Source organism: Lampris incognitus, chromosome 17 (assembly GCF_029633865.1).
Source record: "Lampris incognitus isolate fLamInc1 chromosome 17, fLamInc1.hap2, whole genome shotgun sequence".
NCBI lineage: Eukaryota > Metazoa > Chordata > Actinopteri > Lampriformes > Lampridae > Lampris > Lampris incognitus.
Window position 1 is genome coordinate 2,211,256 of NC_079227.1, and position 17,473 is coordinate 2,228,728.

The following is a 17,473-nucleotide window of genomic DNA, read 5'->3' on the forward strand; positions in this document are numbered from 1 at the left end:
TGCTCTTCCCTGACCCATGACCCCTCTCTCGCCACTTGCAGCCGAGGTTAAACCACACCCCACTACCGCATACCCCCACCGCCCGACATAGGCTGGGACCACACCCACCTGACAGCGAATCCCCCCCTCCAAACAGAGGGGGAAAGCGCACCCCAGGAGGTAGACGCGGAGGGAACCACCGACTGCCCATCTGATGGCCAGGCACTCTTTTTCAAGGCTCTGTGTCTCCATTCTCTCTCAGCCAGCTTGTGGCTGATGTACAGCACCAGGCGATCAATTCCCCTCCACCTCCTGGGACAAAACGGCCCCCAGCCCTCTGTCCAACATGTCAGTCTGCAAGACAAAAAGGAAAGGGAACCTAGGAGTGTGGAGCAGCACCTCCCCACAGGGGGCTTGTTTAACCCCCTTGAATGCCCCGACACTGCTCCGTCCACTGGACCGGATCTGGGTCAGCCTTTCGGATGAGGTCGGTCAGGGGACCGGTCAGTTCTGCAAAGGCGGGGTGAACCACCGGTAGTAGCCGGCCAGTCCCAGCAATGCCCTCACCTGCTTTTTCGTCTTGGGCCTTGGGCTGGCTGCAATCACTGTGGTCTTATCTACCTGGAGATGCACCAGCCCCCCGCCTAAGTGATACCCCAGGTGCCGTACCTCCCGCTGCTTCTTCAGGTTGGCTGTGAACCTCAGCTGCCTCATGGACTCGAGGACCGCCGCCATCTGCCACATATGCTAATCCCATCTGCCACATATGCTGAGCCCATCTGCTACTGTGGATGATACCATCATCCAAGTAGGCAGCAGCATGCAGCATATTTAGCGTGTGGCCATAGAACCCGGTCCATGAGGTGCTGAAATATGGCTGGAGCGCCATACAACTCGAACGGAAGAGTCATGAACTGATACAAACCGTCCGGTGTAGAGAAAGCTGTTTTTTTTTCTTCCTTAGACTCTGGAAACAAGAGAATCTGCCAGAAGCCTTTCGTTAAATCTAGTGTCATAAAAAAGCGAGCAGAGCCGAGCCAGTCAAGAGTTCCTCGACCCACAGCATTGGATAGGCATCAAACTTGGATACATCAATCACCTTGTGATAGTCCATACAGAACTGTATAGATCCATGGGACTTACGCACAAGGACCATGGAATACCATCAGCAGGAAAAGACATTGTCCATCATCGTAGTTAAAGCCTCAGGTCCAAACTTACAGGGAAGATGGTGGTTGAAGCATATTAAACTAGACTGGACAGGAATGAAGCATATTACAGACCACCCACAGTCACTGACCCTGGAGCATGTGCTCTCAAAGCATGGGGGAGTATTTAAAAAGGAGTTGGAAACCTTAAATGGTTTTAAAGCAACTATCCATGTCCCTGCTGATGTTACTTCCTGCTTCTATAGGCAAAGATCTGTTCCCTATGCTATGAGAGCTGAAGTTGAGGCTGAGATTGACAGGTTGATAAAAGAGGACATCATCACTGCAGTTGAATGCTGTGACTGGGCAGCTTCTGACGTGCCCTTGCTCAAACCTGATGGTGACTGGAGACTATGTGGAGATTATAAATTAACTGTAACCGGAATCTCCAACTTGGAACAATACCCCATACCCAAAGTCGAGGATTTGAGGGCTGTATTTGATGGCTGTGTGATTTGATGTGTTGCATCTTCTTCATCCTCTTCAAAGAAGGGAATGAAGAAGATGCGAGGAGGAAGGGGGAGCTTGGAAACAAACGTGTCCAGATTCCTGTTTAGTTACAGAAGCACCCCTCACTCTACCACAGGCTCTTCCCCAACAGAGATGCTGCTGTCCTGGAGGCCTAGCTCCACTTTTGACAACCAGTCTGTTGAGTCCTTTAAATCCAAACTTAAAACTCGTCTTTTTGCCTTAGCCTACAATTAGCTGCCTTTAAGTTGAGTGCTTCACAACCTGTACTGCATGGCAGGTCAGTTTCTGTCTCAATTAATTTACCAAGCACTGTTCTGCCGACAAGATTGTAGGGTATAGATTATATAGATTATAGGGTATAGATTATATAGAGTATAGATTATAGAGTATAAATTATTGACTACTGCAAACTGTTCTCTCACATGTCTTTTCTCTCTCTCTCTGAATGACGTCTTCTCCTTGATGTGAGTCTCCCTTGTGTGCACGTGCAATCTGTCCTCCTCCCAGGTCTCCATGGTGGTGGTGGTCACCACCTGGATACTGCTTGGCATCCCTCTCATCACATTTTCTTTTTATATATCTTATAAATCATCCATGTAATTTGTTATCCTGTTTCAATGTTAGATTTGTGATGCTCCATCTCACACCCGTATGGGCCACCACTGTGGCAAGTCTCACGCCACAGCAGAGTTCAGAGATCGAGGACAGACACGGACTGGCGAAAACACAGCGTTACTTTATTTATAATATCTACAATAAGTCAAAGTCCTTGCTCAGCGTTGCTGGAGCTGTGTGTGTTCATTGTCATCTGTGTTTTTCCTCTCTGCATCAGCTGTGTAGCTGTGTTAACGTGTCAGTCTCGGACCCAGCTTCACTGCAGAGGGCTGATCAGCCTCGCTAATGCATCTGCTCTCCTGTGCCCCACGCCCCCTCTCTCCTCATTTGCAGCTGAGACTAAGCCACATCCCACTACACAACGTGGTTTAGATAACTGGGTTAAATCAGACTTGTTGAAACATGTCTGACACGCGTGTTCATTTGTCCCATAAGACACCATTGTACAGCTGAGTCCAGCGGTGGTCCCATGTCCAGAATCTACAAACTTGGATCTGCTGATTGGGGAACAGTCTCGGCTGCCCTCTGCAGCGGCAAAACCCACAGAAGAAAACCAGTTCTCGTGCAGACGTATATTCACGTTGTTCTATAAATGTATGTAAAGTCATTTTTAAGGGTTTTCTGAAGGCTGGTATCTGTCCATCCTAACCCCTCTGCTCCTGTCCCTGTCCCAGTGGAGTGCTCGGACATCTACATCGTGGAGCGTTTGTTCTCCAGCAGCTTGGTGGTGGTGGTCAGTCTGTCGATGCCCCGGCGGATGAATGTCTACCACTTCAAGAAGGGTACAGAGATCTGTAACTACAGTTACTCCAACAGCATCCTGTCCGTCAGGCTCAACAGACAGGTGAGGAGAGGACAGACAGAGGAGACGTTGAAGAAGAGACTCTTACACCCCTTTTCCACTACATGGTACCAGCTCACCTCCACCCGCCCTTTTTTCGCTTCCCATTACTGGAAAGTTCCGGCATTTTGGTAACTGTTACCACTTTTCTGGAACCATCTTTGTCGAGGTTCCACAAAAACTGGAGCGGGTACCAAAATCAATGCAGACCTCTGATTGGTCAGAGACACACGTCACTGCGTCATTTTGCGTTACTGCGTCATCAATGGGTGCATGGGATATCACCCAACATTTTTAAATACCGAAGCGGTGGAAGCAGAGTTATCTTAAAGATTAAGTCACTGCAGTTTAACCAGGTGTCGCTATGACGACCAGCTACACTGAGGGATGCTGTTACGGTAGTGGAAAATGACACAGAAGCAAGTCGAGTTGAGCCGGTACCATGTTGTGGAAAAGGGGCATTAGTGTACTGATCTGGAAGCTGTCCTCCATTCATGCGCTGTGAAAGATGAAGCTAGGGCAAAAGTCTGTCTTGATACCCTCACTCTGTTCCAACACCATGCTGGTCCTGAATGCTGGGGCAAGTCTGTGGCTGTTCCACGCTGCTGCTGCCAGCAGCTTCTCTCTTCAGTGTTGTGCAGCTGAACCCAACCAGAATGATGCAAAACCAGACTGACCAGGTAGCAGAAGTTAAACGAGTGAGATGAGTAAAACTTCTCCAGACACAAGGTTCAGGAGGAAGTCCCACAGTCCTGCGTCTCTTCCATGTGAAGTGCTTCTGCTCTGCCTTTTTCTGTAATGACATCTTTATAACGGCTACACACACACACACACACACACACACACACACACACACACACACACACACTCATCTGATGTACTGGATGTGTGTGTGTGTGTGTGTGTGTGTGTGTGTGTGTGTGTGTGTGTGTGTGTGTGTGTGTGTTCTGTTACTGTTCATGTTTATGCAGATTACTGTTTATCTCACTTTTCACTCTTCATTCGTTTTTTCATGGCTCTCCCCCTCTCTCTCACTCTGTCTCTCTCGCTCGCTCTCTCACTCTCTGTCTCGCTCTCTCTCTGTCTCTCTCGCTCTCTCACTCTCTGTCTCTCTCTGTCTCTCTCACTCTGTCTCGCTCTCTCTCTGTCTCTCTGTCTCTCTCTCTCTCTGTCTCTCTCGCTCTCTCACTCCCTGTCTCGCTCTCTCTCTGTCTCTGTCTCTCTCTCTCTCTCGCTCTCTCACTCTCTGTCTCGCTCTCTCTCGCTCTCTCACTCTCTGTCTCTCTGTCTCTCTCACTCTCTGTCTCTCTCTCTCTCTGTCTCTCTCACTCTGTCTCGCTCTCTCTCTGTCTCTCTGTCTCTCTCTCTCTCTGTCTCTCTCGCTCTCTCACTCTCTGTCTCGCTCTCTCTCTGTCTCTCTCGCTCTCTCTCTCTCTCGCTCTCTCACTCTCTGTCTCGCTCTGTCTCGCTCTCTCACTCTCTGTCTCTCTCTGTCTCTCTCACTCTCTGTCTCGCTCTCTCTCTGTCTCTCTCACTCCCTGTCTCGCTCTCTCTCAATTCAATTCAGCGATGCTTCATTGGCATGACTGCATTAATTACAATGTTTCCAAAGCAGGTGACAGCAAAACAGGTCAACAGAGTACCAAACAAACAAACAAATAAAATAAATGGAAGGAGGAACAGAGAGAACTGGCAGAAACATAGAACAGCACTTGAACAGCAACTGACAGCAACTGACAGTGTTTTGGTCACTCACTGACCCTCAGGCTATGGCATTCTAACACATATTGTGCCGCAAGGTGTGACCTTTGACCCTCACCTAAAATAAGTGGCCATTGTTCTTTCTCATCCAGGAGTAGAACATTTGAATCTGGTTTTCAAATGTCTCCTGGTATTTTTCTCTTATGTTCTGGAATGTCTCACAATTTAGCAGGAAGTGCATCTCTGTCTCCACCTCACCTGCCGTACAGTGACCACATATTCTTTGGTCTTTTGGTAGCCAAGATGTTGTGTGTCTGTCCTTTTCAGTGGCTAGACTGTGGTCAGTGAGCCTGTACTTGGTAAGGCTGTGTCTGTGCTGACTGTCTCTGACAGTGGACAGACAGTCAGCCAGTTTGTCTTCTCTTTTTAAGGGCCCATAACATCCTCATTTGTGTTGTCATTTGGTTTGTGTGTCCCATGTTCCAGATGTGAGGTGTTGCATTGTGTGATGATGTGGTTTCCTCTAGTCTGTGGTTGGTTAGCAGTGCTAGTCTGAAACTCATCTGTGTCAGTGGTTACGGGGACAGTTAGTTTCACAACCAGCTGACTGAGGGGACTCTTTCTTAGCCCCTGGATCTGGACTCCTTTAAACTGCAGTGTGTGGTGGGGACTTGGTTTAAGGTGCATCCAGAATGTAAGTGCTCTGTGCTGATATGTATTATCAATGGCAAACGGCCTGATTCTGCCCTGCATGCATCTGTTGCTGTTTTCCTTTGTACGTTCAGCAACTTTCAACAGAATCCTGCATGCAGGGCTTCTATTGGATGTTTGTCCCATCTAGTGTAGTCTGGCTAACTGAGTGGACCCCCTACTTCACTTCCATGTACTGCAATGAACAGGAGGACACTGTCACAGATTTTGGACCAGATTTTACTTGGGATGTCTGTTTTATAGAATGGTCTTTTTATTGCATAGAAAACTCTGCGGGCTTTCTCTTTAAGTGCATTCACTGCCAGACCAAAGCCTTCCGAGGCACTGACCCTCAGTCCCACTCACCCTCAGTCCCACTGACCCTCAGTCCCACTCACCCTCCGTCCCACTGACCCTCAGTCCCACTGACCCTCCATCCCACTGACCCTCAGTCCCAGTGACCTCCGTCCCACTGACCCTCAGTCCCAGGTCATCATAACTTAACGTGTGCTCTAGGGCGGTGTTACCTAGAGTACATAGGTGTCTACCTTCCTGACACCTGGGCTTCTTCTGGAAGATCATAATTTTTGTCTTTTTTAAGTTTACTGCCAGGGCCCAGTTCTGACAGTATTTCTCTAGCAGATCCAGATGCTGCTGTAGCAGCACCAGGTCATCTGCATAGAGCAAGATTTAACTTCTGTGTTGTTTAGGGTGAGGCCAGGAGCTACAGATTGTTCCGCTAACTCATTGATGTAGATATTGAACAGGGTTGGACTCGAACTGCAGCCCTGTCTCACCCCTCGCCCTTGAGTGAAGTATTCTGTTCTTTTGTCGCCAAGTATTACTCCGCACTTATTTCCCAAATATATAGATTTGATTATGTCAGAACACTTTACCGCCTACGCCACTTTGGATGATTTTATAATATAAGCCAGCTTGCCAGATAGAATCAAATGCTTTCTTAAAATCAATGAAGCACGCAAATATTGTTCCTTTATTTTTTTGGTGAACATGTTGATTAATTAGGGTGTGTAGGGTGTAGATGTGATCTGTAGTGCGGTGATTTGGTAGAAAGCCAATGTGACTCTTGCTCAAGGCACTGTGTTTGGTAAGGAAGGCCTGTATTCTGGTGTTAATAATACAGCAGAAGACCTTCCCAGGTTACTGCTCACACAGATAACTCGGTAGTTATTGGGGTCAAATTTATCTCCACTCTTGTATATTGGGGGTATAAGCCCCCTAGTCCAGGTGTCAGGAGAGCAGCCAGCTTGTAGAACCAGGTTGAACAGTTTAAGCAGGGCCTTCTGCAGCTCAAGAGAACTGTGTTGGAGCATTTCAGTCCTGGTGCTGTCAGGGCCACAGGCTTTTTTTGGTTTGAGACTTTGGAGTTTGTCTGTTAGTTCTTCTAGTTAGATTTGGTAGTCAGCTGAGTTCTGATTGTTTTTATAGTTGATTCCAGTATTTCCAGCTTTTCTTTTATATGTTTTTGTTCAGTTGAGAGGTCTTCTGCCAGTATTTCATTGTATAGGTTTTCCAAATATTTTTCCAAATGTCTCCGTTTTGAATGGCTAGTTCCTGGGATTGTTTAGAATTCAAATTGTTCCATTTTTCCCAGAACTGATTTTTATTTAAGGACTCTTCAATGTCTCGGAGAGTTTTGCTGTAGTGATCTTTCTTTTTCCGTTTTAAAGTTTGTTTACATTCTTTGAGTACCTCACGGTATTTTTGTCTTCATTCAGTTTTCTGTGGTTGATGGTGCTTTAGATTACATATTTGTCGTAGTTTCTTTATTGCATTTCTGCAGTCTCCATCAAACTATTTTTCTTTTTGAGGTCTCCGATTCTGCCCATTGTCGACTTCTCTCAGGTTAGCCTTGATAGCTGACCTATTAAATAGTTCATTAATTTGTTCAACTGCCAGGTTTACATCATCTGAGTTTGGGTGGAATGGTGTTAGTGGAAATGTGTTAACAAAGTTAATTAAATTCAGCCACACTGTTGGGAGCCCATTTATATGTTGGGTTTAATTTGAACAGTTCGCAGGACATTGATCGGGTGTTCTTTGGTTGTCCAATTCATTTTAAGAACACATTTATCTGGCAGTGGTCTGATAATGGTGTCTGTGGTCTGACAGTGAATGCACTAATGAAGGAGGGGTCCATGTCAGTGATGGCATAGTCGACTACGCTAGTCCCAAGAGCTGGGCAGTAAGTGAACGACCTAAAGAGTCCCCTCTGATCCTACCATTAAGCATATACAGGCCTAAGGCTCGACAGAGGTGTACTAACTCATTCCCGTTTTTGTTTACAACACTGTCAGGCTTGTGTCTTTTTGTAGTGGTGGGGATAAGGTACAGAGAGGTAGTGGTGGGGGTAAGGTACAGGGAGGTAGTGGTGGGGATACGGTACAGAGAGGTAGTGGTGGGGAGAAGGTACAGAGAGGTAGTGGTGGGGATAAGGTACAGAGAGCTAGTGGTGGGGGTACAGAGAGGTGGTGGTGGGGGTAAGGTACAGAGAGGTAGTGGTGGGGGTACAGAGAGGTAGTTTTGGGGGTAAGGTACAGAGAGGTAGTGGAGGGGCTAAGGTACAGAGAGGTAGTGGTGGGGGTAAGGTACAGAGAGGTAGTGGTGGGGGTAAGGTACAGAGAGGTAGTGGTGGGGATAAGATACAGAGCGGTAGTGATGGGGGTACAGAGAGGTGGTGGTGGGGGTAAGGTACAGAGAGGTAGAGGTGGGGATAAGGTACAGAGAGGTGGTGGTGGGGATAAGGTACAGAGAGGTAGTGGTGGGGATAAGGTACAGAGAGGTGGTGGTGGGGGTAAGGTACAGAGAGGTAGCGGTGGGGATAAGGTACAGAGAGGTAGCGGTGGGGGTAAGATAGAGAGAGGTAGTGGTGGGGATAAGGTACAGAGAGCTAGTGGTGGGGGTAAGGTACAGAGAGGTGGTGGGGATAAGGTACAGAGAGTTAGTGGTGAGGGTAAGGTACAGAGAGGTAATGGTGGGGATAAGTTACAGAGAGGTCGTGGTGGGGATAAGGTACAGAGAGGTAGAAGTGGGGATAAGGTACAGAGAGCTAGTGGTGGGGGTACAGAGAGTAGGTGGTGAGGGTAAGGTACAGAGAGGTAGAGGTGGGGATAAGGTACAGAGAGGTGGTGGTGGGGATAAGGTACAGAGAGGTGGTGGTGGGGATAAGGTACAGAGAGGTAGTGGTGGGGATAAGGTACAGAGAGTAGGTGGTGGGGGTAAGGTACAGAGAGGTAGTGGTGGGGATAAGGTACATGGAGGGGACAAGGTACAGAGAGCTAGTGGTGGGGGTAAGGTACAGAGAGGTGATGCTGGGGATAAGGTACAGAGAGGTAGAGGTGGGGATAAGGTACAGAGAGGTAGAGGTGGGGGTAAGGTACAGAGGTAGTGGTGGGGATAAGGTACAGAGAGGTAGTGGTGGGGATAAGGTACAGAGAGGTAGTGGTGAGGGTAAGGTACAGAGAGGTGATGGTGGGGATAAGGTACAGAGAGGTAGTGGTGAGGGTAAGGTACAGAGAGGTGATGGTGGGGATAAGGTACAGAGAGATAGTGGTGGGTGTAAGGTACAGAAAGGTAGAGGTGGGCGTAAGGTACAGAAAGGTAGAGGTGGGGGTAAGGTACAGAGTGGTAGTGGTGGGGATAAGGTACAGAGAGGTAGAGGTGGGGGGTAAGGTATAGAGAGGTACTGGGGTGGGGGTAAGGTACAGAGGGGTAGTGGTGGGGATAAGGTACAGAGAGGTAGAGGTGGGGGTAGGGTATAGAGAGGTAGTGGGGTGGGGGTAAGGTACAGAGAGGTAGTGGGGTGGGGGTAAGGTACAGAGAGGTAGTGGTGGGGGTAAGGTACAGAGAGGTAGTGGTGGGGATAAGGTACAGAGAGGTAGTGGTGGGGGTAAGGTACAGAGAGGTAGTGGTGGGGGCAAGGTATAGAGAGGTAGTGGGGTGGGGGTAAGGTACAGAGAGGTAGAGGTGGGGGTAAAGTACAGAGAGGTAGAGGTGGGGATAAGGTACAGAGAGGTAGTGGTGGGGGTAAGGTACAGAGAGGTAGAGGTGGGGATAAGGTACAGAGAGGTAGAGGTGGGGGTAAGGTACAGAGAGGTAGAGGTGGGGGTAAGGTACAGAGAGGGTTGCCTGAATATGTGGCCATTTCCCTGAGTCTCAATGCAGTCTGGCTCTGAACCTGTCCTGGCATTAAAATCCCCACACCAGAGCACATTCCCCTGAGCCTGGAAACAGCTGGTGTCTGTGTGGAGATGGCTAAAGAACTGGTCATCATAAAATGGTGACTCCACGAGGGGGCGTGTACGCTGCACAAATTTACAGGTCGTTGTCACAGCAAATATTGCCTTTTTTTAGTTTGAGCCAAATGTGTGTTGGTCGTTTTTTATTTTGGGTTAGTTGGGATGCTAGCTTCCTCTGTACCAGATAATAAGTCCACCTGAGTCTCTGCCAGGTTTTACATTTTTTTGCTTAAGCGAGGGCAGTAAAATGTCCCCATAGCCAGAGGGACAGTGGGTCTGCACCACACCATGTTTCAGTCAGCACAATGATGTCTTGGTCATTAATATTGCTCGGGAAATCTGGGTTTGTACTTTTTGCTCCTAAGAGTGAGGAGTACAGACCCTGAATATTCCACAGGCTCACAGTGAGAGATTCCATCACTACAACATGTTATGTTAGATAGAAACAAAGCTTTCAACATATTTTACAATGTTTTTTTATAATGTCATACAAAAAATACTAGTTTGAAAATTAGTCTCTGTCTGTCTCTCGCTCTGTCTGTCAGTCAGTCAGTCAGTCAGTTGCTCTCTCTCTCGCTCTCTGTCTACAGAAGAATTGAATTGAAGAATATAAACAGAAGAATTGTGACTTTGCTGTTATAGTTGTGTGTGTGTGTGTGTGTGTGTGTATATATATATATATATATATCTTCAGCCACTTCTCCGGGGTCGGGTCACAGTAGCAGCAAGCTAAATAGGGCACTCCAGACGTCCCTCTCCCCAGCGATGCCCTCCAGCTCCTCCTGGGGGATCCCAAGGCATTACCAGGCCAGATTGAACATATAGTTTCTCCAGCAAGTTCTGGGTCTACCCTGCGGTCTCCTCCCAGTTGGATGTGCCCAGAAAACCTCTAAAGGAAGGCACCCAGGAGGCATCCTAATCAGATGCCCGAACCTCCTCAACTGGTTCCTTTCGACGTAAAGGAGCAGCGTCTCTACTCCGAGCTCCCTCCAGATGTCCGAGCTCTTCACCCTATCTCTAAGGCTGAGCCCAGACACCCTACGAAGGAAACTCTTTTCAGCCGCTTGTATCCATGATCTCATCCTTTCAGTCACTACCCAAAGCTCATGACCGTAGGTGAGGGTTGGAACCAAGACTGACTGGTAAATTGAGAGCTTTGTCTTCCAGCTCAGCTCCCTCTTCACCACAATGGTCTGGTACAACGTCTGCATTACTGCTGATGCTGCACCAATCCGCCTGTCAATCTCCCGCTCCATTATATACCCTCACTCGTGAAAAAGACCCTGAGATACTTGAACTCCTTCACTTGAGGCAACAACTCATCCCCAACCCGGAGGGAGCAATCCACCATTTTCCGGTAGAGAACCATGGCCTCAGACTTGGAGGTGCTGACTCTCATCCCGGCCATTTCACCCTCAGCTGCAAACCACCCCAGTGCGCGCTGGAGGTCGTGTTCCGATGAAGCCAACAAAACCACATCATCTGCGAACAGCAGAGATGCAATTCTGAGGTTCCCAAAATGAGACGCTCCTCACCTTGGTTTCACCTTGAGATCCTTTCCATGAATATCACAAACAGAATCAGAGACAAGGGACAACCTTGGTGGAGTCCAACACCCACCGAAAACATGTTTGGCTTTGTGCCGAGAATACGGACACACATGGCTTGTAGCAACTGCCCCGGTACCCCATACTCCCGCAGTGCCCCCCACAGAGTGCCTTGGGGTACATGGTCGTAAGCCTTCTCCAAGTCTACAAAACACATGTGGACTGGCTGGTCAAACTCCCATGCCTCCCTCAGCACTTCCTCAAGGGTAGAGTTGGTCCATTGTTCCACGGCCAGGACGGAATCCGCATTGTTCCTCCTGGATCTGAGGCTCGACAATCGGTTGGAATCTCCTCTCCAGCCCCCTAGAGTAGACTTTCCCAGGGAGGCTGAGCAATGTGATGCCGCGATAATTGGAGCACACCCTCCGGTCCCCTTTTTTAAATATGGGAACCACCGCCCCAGTCTGCCACTCCACAGGTACCGTCCCCAACATCCACGCAACACTGTAGAGGCATGTCAGCCAAGACAGCCCAACAATGTCCAGAGCCTTCAGCATCTCAGGGCAAACTCATCCACACCCGGTGCCTTGCCACCAAGGAGCTTCTTAACTACCTCAGAGACCTCTGCCAGGGATATTGGTGGGGCTTCCCCTGAGTTTTCAGACTCTACCTCCTCCACTGAGTATGTGTTAGCTGGGTTCAGGAGCTCCTCAAAGTGTTCTTTCCACCACCCGACAACATCCCCAGTCCGGGTCAGCAGTTCTCCTCCCCAGCTGAACACAGCCTGAGTTAGGCCCTGCTTCCCCCTCCTGAGTCGCCGGATGGTTCGCCGGAGCTTCCTTGAGGCCAACCAAAAGTCCTCCTCCATAGCCTTGGTGAACTCCTCCCACACCCGAGTTTTTGCTCCTGCGACCGCTGAAGCTGCTGCCCTGACTAAGATTTTTGTTGGGAGTGACGAAGAAGGAGGAGATCAGGAATGAGTATATTAGAGAGACAGCTCATGTTGGATGGTTACGAGACAAAGCAAGAGAGGCAAGATTGAGATGGTTGGGATGTGTGGAGGAGAGATGCTGGGGTATATTGTCTGGATATGTATGCTATCAGTGATATCCGTCTGTCTCTCTCTCTCTCTCAGCGGCTGGTGGTTTGTCTGGAGGAGTCTGTCTACATCCACAACATCAAAGACATGAAGCTGCTGAAGACACTTCTCAACACACCTTCCAATCCATCTGGTACACACACACACACACACACACACACACACACACACACACACACACACACACACACACGTCTCTAAGCTGATTTATCAAATGCTGTCTTGTGTAATCCTCCTGTAGGACTTTGTGCCCTTTCAGTCAACCATGGCAACTCATACCTGGCATATCCTGGCAGTGCCACCAATGGAGAAATCATTGTCTATGATGCCAACATCTTGGTGAGACCACAGCTTTTGTAACCTCACTTTTCTGTTGGTCAGAAATTGTATATGGCTTCTTTATGAGCATAGAGCAAACCACGAGGACCATGACTTCAAACAGCCGTCTGAGCATTTGTGCAAGTCTTCCCCTCTCTCTGCCTCACCTGTCCTGTCTTTCTTTGTTGTTCTATCAAATAAAGCTAAAACATCTCTTCTAAATAAACTAACCATTAACACAAGAAAATGCTTATCTGACCCTCAGAGTACAGTGACGCTAATTCCAGCCCACGACAGTCCGCTGGCAGCACTCAGCTTCAATGCCTCTGGAACCAAACTGGCCAGTGCCTCAGAGAAGGTGACTGACTCTGTCTGTCTGCCTGTCTGTCTGTCTGTTTGTCTGTCTGTCTTCCCATCTGTCTGTCTGTCCATCTGTCTATCGATCTGTCTGTCTGCCTGTATATTGCTCTGTCTGTCTGACAGTTTGATTGTCTGTCTTGTCCATCCATCTGTTTCTCTGTCTACTGGTCTGTCTGTCAGTCTGTTTGCCCAACTGTCTGCCTGTCTGCCTGTCTGTCTGTCTGTTTCTCTGTCCATCTGTCTGTCTGTTGGTCTATCTGACTGTCTGACTGCCTGCCTGTCTGTCTGTCTGTCCAGGATCATAAATAGATAGATATAAACATACACATTATATGGTTCAAACAGCTACTGTGGTGTACCACAGGTTACAGATGTTTGTTGATGTTTACGATGTTTGAGGTTACATGCTATGCTGACGATACCCAGCTCTTCCTATCATTCCTGCCAGAGGACCTCACAGTCTTGGCACGGATATCGTTATGCCTTACTGATATTTATGCATGGATGAAAGAATGCCACCTTCAGCTTAACCTATCTAAGTCTGAGCTCTTTGTCATCCCAGCCAGTCCATCCTTACAACAGCAGATCAATATCCAGCTTGGATCAACCCAACTCATACCCACAAAGTCTGCCCAAAACCTGGGTGTCATGATTGATGACCAACTAATCTTTAAGGTTCACGCGGCCGTGATTGCTCAGTCGTGCCGATTTGCCCCGTACAACATCAGGAAAATTAGAGCCTACCTGTCTGAGCATGCAGCACAACTCCTGGTACAGGCTCTTGTAATATCACACATTGACTACGGCAACTCCTTACTGGCAGGTCTCCCTGCATACACTTTCAAACCTCTGCAAATGATCCAGAACGTGGTGGCACATCTGGTCTTCAACCAACCCAAAACAGCTCATGTCACCCCGCTGTTCATATTCTTCCACTGGCTCCCAGTTGCTGCCCGCATCAAATTCAAAACCTTGATGCTTGCTTACAAAACACCAACTAAAACAGCTCCCGCCTACCTGAACTGCCTCATTCAGGTCTACACTCAGTCCCGCTCACTACACTCTGCCAATGAAAGGTGCCTGAAACTTCCACCACAACGGGGCCCTAAGTCACTAGCCAGACTCTTCTATAGTTCCCCGGTGGTGGAACGAGTTACCAAACTCCATTCCATCCGCTGAGTCCTTCTCCATCTTTAAGACCAAGCTAAAGACCCAGCTCTTTCTCCAACACCTCCACGCCTGATAGTATTTTTTTTCAAAATGTATTTCTGATTTTTCCCTTTTTCCCCCAATTTAGTGGCCAATCACTCCCTATTCTAGTTCAAACACCCCCCTCATACTGCATGTGTTCGCCAACTGCTTCTCTCCAGCCGGCAGTCTCGAAGGAGACGCCTCGCCGCTTCTGTGACAAGGCGAATCCAGGCCGAACCACTGCTTTTTCCGACACACACAGAGGCGCATTCATGTGACGAACATAAACCAACTCCGCCCCCCTCCCGAAGACAGCTTTGCCAATTATTGCTGCTTCATCGAGTCCGGCCATAGTCGGATCTGACGAGACCGGGATGTGAACCCCAGTCCCCAGTGGGCAACTGCAACGACACAAAGCCGATGCTTTGACCACTACACCACCGCGGACTACACACCTGATAGTACATTACATTACATTCCAGTCATTTAGCCGACGCTTTTATCCAAAGCGACTTACAACAAGTGCATCATTTAATGGAGGAATTCAGGAGAACTACTAGTCATCAGAGGTCATAAGTGCATCTAAACAAGCATCTAAGAGCAAAACCAGTGCTAAAGTAAAAGTGCAAGAGAGATTTTTTTTTCTTTTCTTTAATGAGTGACTACAATAAGTGCTAAGAACAAGTAGCAGGGTAGTAGTTCTTAAAGAGGTGAGTTTTCAACTTGCAGTGAAAGATGGGCAGCGACTCCGCTGTCCTGACATCAGTGGGGAGTTCATTCCACCACTGAGGGGCCAGGACAGAAAAGAGCCGGGACCGGGTCGATCGGCAGCAGGGGCCTCTGAGCGACGATGCTCCCTATGCATTGCCTTTCTGCACTGCCTGTTGACATCTGTGTCCTATCAGACTTGAACCTGGGTTTTTTTTACACTTACTTGCGTTATTGTCTCCTGACTAGATCCTTGCTTGTGTTGTGTTAACTCTAAGATGTGCGTCACTTTGGATACAAGCGTCTGCTAAATGAGATTGTAACATTGTTACATTCATACACAGACACACACTTCCATCTCCTCCCTTTGTCTGTTCTGTCATCTCCGCCTTCTCTTCTCCATCAGGGCACCGTGATCCGAGTCTTCACAGTTCCAGAAGGACAGAAGCTGTTTGAGTTCCGGAGAGGGATGAAGAGGTTAGCATGCACTGACCTTCATATCCAGATAAACACAGTGTTAAATGGAAAGACCAGCAAAATACCCCGCAGGACCCTTCCCTCTGTGTATGTTTGTCTTTGTCTTCATGTTTTTGCTTCATTTGTGGTGTGTGTGTGTGTGTCTGTGTGTGTGTGTCCATCCACTCATCAGGTATGTAAGCATCAGCTCGCTGTCCTTCAGTGGGGATGCTCAGTTCCTTTGTGCTTCAAGCAACACTGAGACTGTCCACATCTTTAAACTGGAGCAGCATAGTCCCAAGTAAACACACACACACACACACACACTGTACATCTGAGAATGGATGTCCTCATAGCGCTGCCGGACATATCTGTCTGTTAAATATTTTTGAGATCTCTCAAATCTTTTTTTTCGCCATCTTTATTTTCGCTGTGTGCTAGCTGGAAGCGAGTCTGACCATGGTGTCATGTCAGACGCCCTCTGTCCACACCAAAACCACCATATAACCAAACCACCCAGCTGTGCACTCGAGATCTGACTGGACACGTTCCTCGTCCATGACACAGCGCTTTTCAATGCAAGCGACAGGAAGTAAATAGAAACAGGGCATCCGACAAAAATTCAGCTCAAACAGTTCCAACAGGCCGGCTCCAACAGGCCGGCTTCAACAGGCCGGCTCTAACGGGCCGGCTCCAACAGGTCGGCTCTAACGGGCCGGCTCCAACAGGCCGGCTCCAACAGGTCGGCTCTAACGGGCCGGCTCCAACAGGCCGGCTCTAACAGGCCGGCTCCAACAGGCCGGCTCCAACAGTGCGGCTCTAACAGGCCGGCTCCAACAGTCCGGTTCCAACAGGCCGGCTCCAACAGGCCGGCTTCAACAGGCCGGCTCCAACGGGCCGGCTCCAACGGGCCGGCTCCAACGGGCCGGCTTCAACGGGCCGGCTCTAACGGGCCGGCTCCAACAGGCCGGATCCAACGGGCCGGCTCTAATGGGCCGGCTCCAACAGGCCGGATCCAACAGGCCGGCTCCAACAGGTCGGCTTCAACAGGCCGGCTCCAACAGTCCGGCTTTAACAGGCCGGCTCCAACAGTCCAGTTCTAACAGGCCGGCTCCAACAGGCCGGCTTCAACAGGCCGGCTCCAACAGGCCGGCTCTAACAGGCCGGCTTTAACAGGCCGGCTCCAACAGGCCGGCTCCAACAGGCCGGCTTCAACAGGCCACATCACACTGCATCGCTCACGGCCTGTTAGGACATTCCAGTAGAAAATAATGCAATCAAACTGATTTTGTCACTGATGCTCGCTTGTGTTGCATTCAGTTAGGACATGGTGTAGGGCAAAGTGTAGGACGTAGTCTAGGACATGGTGTAGGATATGGTGCAAGACACAATGGAGCACATGGTGTACGACATAGTGTAGCACATGGTGTAGGACATGGTGTAGGGCACGGTGTAGCACGTGGTGTAGGACATGGTATAGCACATGGTGTAGGACATGGTATAGGACATAGTGTAGCATATGGTGTAGGACATGGTGTAGGACAGTGTAGCATGTGGTGTAGGACATGGTATAGCACATGGTGTAGGACATTGTGTAGGAGGTGGTGTAAGACAGTGTAGGAAATGGTGTAGCACATAGTGTAGGACATTGTGTAGGATGTGGTGTAGGACATAGTGTAGGACATGGTATAGGACAGTGTAGGACATACAATGACGAGATGGCCTACAGAGACAAGATTGAGCACCTCACATCATGGTGTACTACCTACAATCTTGTCCTTAATGTGCAGAAGACAAAGGAGCTGATTGTGGACTTCAGGAGGTCTAGAAGCTGCAGCCACTCCCGCATACACATCAATGGGGTGGAAGTGGAGCGTGTTTCCAGCTATAAATTCCTTGGAGTCCACATCAGCGAGGACCTTTCGTGGACATTAAACACCCAGGCCTTTGTGATAAAGGCCCAACAACGCCTGCATTTCCTGAGGAGGCTGAGGAGTACCCGTCTACCCCCCAACATTCTCCCCAACTTC

General features: G+C 48.9%; 1 protein-coding gene across 3 annotated transcripts in view; it reads left to right on the forward strand.

The window, feature by feature from the left end:
• LOC130127461 (WD repeat domain phosphoinositide-interacting protein 1-like) overlaps nt 1-17,473 on the forward strand; it is a 60,524-nt gene that overhangs the window by 24,311 nt on the left and 18,740 nt on the right. For 2 of the 3 annotated variants that reach the window (XM_056297108.1, XM_056297110.1), the window contains 6 exons: nt 2,948-3,117; nt 12,447-12,543; nt 12,652-12,749; nt 12,994-13,086; nt 15,394-15,464; nt 15,637-15,744. In XM_056297108.1, the coding sequence (XP_056153083.1) occupies nt 2,948-3,117; nt 12,447-12,543; nt 12,652-12,749; nt 12,994-13,086; nt 15,394-15,464; nt 15,637-15,744 (637 nt within the window). The remainder of the gene's footprint in view (nt 1-2,947; nt 3,118-12,446; nt 12,544-12,651; nt 12,750-12,993; nt 13,087-15,393; nt 15,465-15,636; nt 15,745-17,473) is intronic. The other variant, XM_056297109.1, reaches the window with a different exon arrangement.